The following is a 5496-nucleotide window of genomic DNA, read 5'->3' on the forward strand; positions in this document are numbered from 1 at the left end:
TATATATATATATATATATATATATGTATGTGTGTGTGTCTGTGTGTGTGTGTGATGTAGACTTAGTACACTTGAAAATGGCTGGAGAATATGCAAAATGAAATATATTGTAGGCAGGAACTGAAAAGATGAATTCTTTCACATTAATATTGACAGGATGAATTTTTTTGTAAATGTTCATACTGTTGAAACAATTAGTTTTAGAAGCTGGACAACCTTTCCATTCTAATCATTCAACAATAGAGCTAATTGCCAGCCAGGTAGACTGAGGTAAGTTATGATGGAGTTTCTGTAAGAACATATGATGGCTGTAGTTAATATTTAACTATAAGGTAATGTGGTCAATACTCTCAGCATCTTAACCCTTTTGTTACTGTATTTATTTTGAGATGCTCTGTATTTCTTTCAATTACTTTAAATATAACAAAGAAGTTAGTAAAATAACTTAGTTATCATTCAGCTAGTGTTAGGAACAAATTGTGACTAAGGTTTGGTGGAAGATTTTTATTCAAAATTTATGAAAACAAGACATTTGTACTCAAAGCCAGACCTGGTTTCAGCTGGGCTGGTAACAAAAGGGTGAACAACACAAGCACTGTTCCTGATTTCCATTAATTAATAAATCTGAAAGTTATCAATCATTAAAATATAGACAGCATTGTACTTATGAAAGTAAGTCTTTCTCTCTAAATCTAGGTTGAAGACACTATCAGTCAGGAAGACCGTTTGAGTTCAATACAGAATTTAAGTGTAGCTAACTTTCAAAAGGTCACTGGTCATCTTCCTCTTTATGGTATGGCACAGCCTGTTTCTCAGGTAAGTCAAAGAAGATTATGTTGTTTTACTGTTGATTTCTTTAAAGTCATACTAATATTCTTTTCTACTCTAGGCGCAAGGCCCAAAATTTTAGGGGAGTGGGGGCAGTCGATTAGATCGACCCCAGTATGCAACTGGTACTTAATTTATCGACCCCGAAAGGATGAAAGGCAAAGTCGACCTCAGCAGAATTTGAACTCAGAACATAACGACAGACGAAATACTGCTAAGCATTTTGCCCAGCGTGCTAACATTTCTGCCAGCTTGCTGCCTTAATGTCATTCTAATATTACATATAGCAAAGTAATGGTTTGGCACATTCATTAAAGCCTTGCAAGAAATATCTTGCTGTATTTTTTTTCTACATTCTATAGGTAGAGGACACCAAAAGGGGTCTCAAGGAGTAGCATCTCTGCCTTCCTGAGCTAGTTTTCCACCACATTTCTTAAAAATCGTGGTAGAGGCCTTGGTCTCGGGACCACTCATGTCTAGAAACTGAGGTTGGGGATAAGCAATGGCATGCTTCCCATAGAAAATCCTGTTCCAAAAAAACCTCATGATAGCAAGGGAGAATGGGAACCAGCCAGCCCAAAGGTTGGGATGGGCTGCACCTGTCTGCCTCTGTTGCTATGCCATTGAGGTAGATCTGGCCACCCCCGGTAACAGGGACAAAACCTGAATTTAAAACACTGGATGATGATGAAGATGATGAAGTTCAAATTCTGTTAATGCCAACTTTGTCATTTGTCTCTCCAGGGTCTTTAGACTAAAGTTCCAGTCAACTTCTGGGATTGATTTAATTGACTAACCCCCACCTTTGAAATTTTACATCTTGTGCCGATCTTTTTCTCTTCTGTTCACAATTCTGGGCTGTCTTTTCTGCTTCCCTGAGTAAATGCTTTCCTTTCCTGATCTTTGTTTGAATTGTCATCAATGTGTCTGAAATTTATTTTTCTAAGTAGAGGTGTTGGCTCTTCACAAACCTATTTTTACTACTTGGAACCATGGTCTATATCAGTCTGGCCTCTATCTTTGACCTGTCCAGCACAAGATGCCCTACTAGGAGCTTGCACTCTGTTAGCATAGTTCTCAGGTGTATCGAGGCATACAGGCCACCACATCACAGTAAAGACTGGACCTTGTGGTGGTAGCATGCACCATGTTTTCACTAATTGTTTTTGGTGTTTATGTCCTTACATGCAGATATCGACATCCGCTTGGTTCCCTTTCCACCCTCGACACAGTGGAACATCCAGGTGATTTACATAGCATAATAAATGGTATAACCCAGCTGCTGTTATTGTAATATTTGTCTTTGTGGTGTTCTAGTATGACCTAAACTGTAATAAGAGCCTAAATATTTCAAAGAAGGATCAAGGATACAGAGCTTAAATGTTTCAAAGAATTATTAAACTTTTCATTATTGTATTTCTGTTGAAATAAATTGCCTTTGTTTCAAATAATTTTGAAAATAACAAAGAATTTAATGTAACTGTTAAGCTGCTGCAAGGCAGCAAGCTGGCAGAATCATTAGCACTCTGGGAAAAATGTCTAGCAGCATTTCTTCTGACCTTACATTCTGAGAGTTCAAATTCTGTTGAAGTCAGCTTTGCTTTTCATCCTCTTGGGGACAGTAAATTAAGTACCAGTTAAGCTCTTGCATCCATGTAATTGACTTGCTCTCTCCTCACAAATTTCAGGCCTTGTGTCTTTAGTAGAAAGGATCATTAAGCTGCTGTATGATGGCAAACAGACAGAATCAATAATGTGTTTGACAAAAGGCTAAGGCAGCATTTCTTCAAGCTCTTTACACTCTAAGTTCAAATTCTGAACTGAACTGAAATATCAATTGAACACTGGGTTTCATTGTCGTTGTTGTCGTCGTTGCTGTCGCCACTGCTGCCGTCATTGTTGTCCAGTGTTTTAAATCTGAGTTTTGTCCCTGTTAGCCGGGGTGGCTGGATCTATCTAAATGCCATATCAACCAAGGTAGGCAGGTGCAGCCCTCTCCAACCTTTGGGCTGGCTAATGCTCATTCTCCTTTGCTATCATGAGGCTTTTTTGGAGCTGGATTTTCTATGGGGAGCATGCTGTTGCTTACCCCCAACCTCAGTCTCTAGACATGAGTGGTCCTGAGATCAAGGCCTCTACTATGATTTGTAAGAAATGGAAAACTAGCTCAGGAAGGCAGGTTTGCTACTCCCTGAGACCCCTTTCGGAGCCCTCCTACCCTACTCCTTTCTTGCATAGTACCAAACTATGAAGTTGTTATCTTTCGAACATAAGTTAGCATGAAATTTTGATGGAAAGTTTTAATTTACATCCTTTTAGAAGAGAATGTTTGTATCATAGAACCAAAGGTTGTCTCAAGCAGATTGGTAATGGAAGGTTTAACCCTTAAGTATTTAAAATGGCCACATCTGGCCAAAAATATTCTGCCAGATTTAGGTTCAAACTAGCCATATCCAGCCTCTCATGATTACCCTACAATGTCATTCTAAAAATATACAATCACAGCATTGAAATCTTGAAGCTACAAGATAATATATGATTAATTTAAAACAATGGGAATAAATAAGCATTACGTTTGGTAGAATAATCTGAATCACCAAGAGAATTAAAGAAGCACATTTCTTTAAAAATAAATTCTATAATTGACCAACTGTGTTGTAGATGTATGATGTATGACAAAAAAGAAATGAAAAAGCAAACAATTTTGATATTGTTAAGCATGGAAATAACAATAGTGCATGTGTTTAATAGTGGTTACTATGACTCTATCAAAGACAACAATCCAGATATATATGTATATATATATATATATTAATATATTGATATATAATCTCTTGATCATCTTTTATTACTTTATTTTGTCTTATTTTCCAGGCTGTTAGCAAGGTCTTAGACCATTTGACCAATGTTAAAATGCATTCCCATGTTATCTTTATCAACCTTCGTAATGATGTCAGTGTTGAAATCCATGGTAAACTGTATTATGTGAGTAATACCAACGACCCAAACAAACAACCAATCTATTTTAATGAGTTATCAAATTACAATGTAAGTCTTGAAACTTTTTCTTTCTTCTTCTACTGCTCTCTCTTTCTTTTTCTTCTCTCTGTCTCTTTCATTTTTGTTATGGGAGAAAAGGAAAAGGATGTCTCAGTCAAAAGTCCCTTTTTTAAGAAAGTTGTTGTGGGTCACAACCATCTCGTCATCCACCCAACATGTTCAGCCAACCAAAAATTGATGCCACTGTTTTAGTTTTTATAGACCAGTTTGCCTGAATGTGTGTTCAAGTGCCCACTCTGGTACCTCTTGAACTGCTAAAATTAGGAAATTGAAACATTTTAATCAATGGTTACCAAACAAAATAGAGAAACTGTTTTCTTTTTTTAATTTTCTTTTTATCATTTGAAATTTTGATTCTTTTCAAATTTTTAAATTTTATACATTTAGATTTAGATGGTGGCGCATTATTATAAAATACCCCTGCACCCAACTAATTACTACCACACACACACACACTCCCCCTCTTTCTCTCTCTCTCCCATATTGATAACGACTCAATAATATTTTTTTTCTTCTCTCAGCATATAAATATATTTTTGCAAGTATATAAACCAGCTCCTTAATTCTCTCATCATTCACATTTCCCCCATGACTAATAGGACCTGTAAAAGTCTGAGCCAATATTTATTTTGTTCTTCACTAAATTTCGTTTTGATGTATTCAATGTTTTTTTTTTTTTATATCTTGTAGGATATAGAATCTTTATTCAATGTGGAATCATTCAGGAAACAATTGAAAGTAAGTTCCATTTTAATTTACAAATGCAAATCCTTCACATTACTGTCATTATTTAGTGTCCACTTTTCCATGCTTGCATGGGTCAGATGGAATTTGTTGAGACAGAGTTTCTATAGCTGAATGCCCTTCCTGTTGATAACTCTCACATATTTCCAAGCCAGGTCAAACACGTTTTCACCGAAGATTGGAAACAAATAACACTGCTTGTATGACAGTGACACTCGTTTACAATTATTGCATAATGCCAAGACACAGAGATACAGACACACATATACAACAGGCTTCTTTCAGTCTCCATCTAGCAAACCTACACATAATGCTTTGTTGCCCAGGAGCTATAGTAGAAAACTCTTGCTCAAACTGTCATGCTGTGAGACTGAACCTGAAATCATGCTATTAGGAACTGAATTTCATTACCACACAGCCATACCTGTGTCTAAGGATATCTGCACAGCTATAGCAGAAAACATTTGCCCACAGTGCTTTGCAGTGGGACTGAACCCAGAATTATGTGATTAGGCAATATATTTCTTAACCACACAGCCATGCTTGTGCCTTTTATCTTTTATATTTTCCTTGTTTCAGTCATTTGACAGTGGCCATGCTGGGGCACCGTCTTCAAGAATTTATAGCTGAATTAATCAACCCCAGTACTTATTGTTTGTTAAGCCTGATACTTACTCTATCAGTATCTTTTGTTGAACTGCTAAGTTACAGGGATATAAACACACCAACACTAGTCATCAAGCGATAGTGGGGGCAAACTCAGACACAAAGACACATACATACACACACACACACCTACATATATGTGTATACTCTCTTTCTCTCTCTCTCTCTCTCTCTCTCTCTCTCTCTCTCTCTCTCTCT

The 5496-nt window shown here is 36.7% G+C and overlaps 1 protein-coding gene across 5 annotated transcripts in view; it reads left to right on the plus strand.

Moving 5' to 3' along the window:
• The window catches only part of LOC106870290 (paladin), a 141597-nt gene that overhangs the window by 122924 nt on the left and 13177 nt on the right, over positions 1-5496 (plus strand). For all 5 annotated transcript variants that reach the window (XM_014916313.2, XM_014916314.2, XM_014916312.2 and 2 more), the window contains exons 13-15: positions 697-816; positions 3703-3876; positions 4579-4626. In XM_014916313.2, coding sequence (XP_014771799.1) covers positions 697-816; positions 3703-3876; positions 4579-4626 — 342 coding nt within the window. The remainder of the gene's footprint in view (positions 1-696; positions 817-3702; positions 3877-4578; positions 4627-5496) is intronic.

This window comes from Octopus bimaculoides, chromosome 1 (assembly GCF_001194135.2).
Source record: "Octopus bimaculoides isolate UCB-OBI-ISO-001 chromosome 1, ASM119413v2, whole genome shotgun sequence".
In the NCBI taxonomy this organism is placed as follows: domain Eukaryota; kingdom Metazoa; phylum Mollusca; class Cephalopoda; order Octopoda; family Octopodidae; genus Octopus; species Octopus bimaculoides.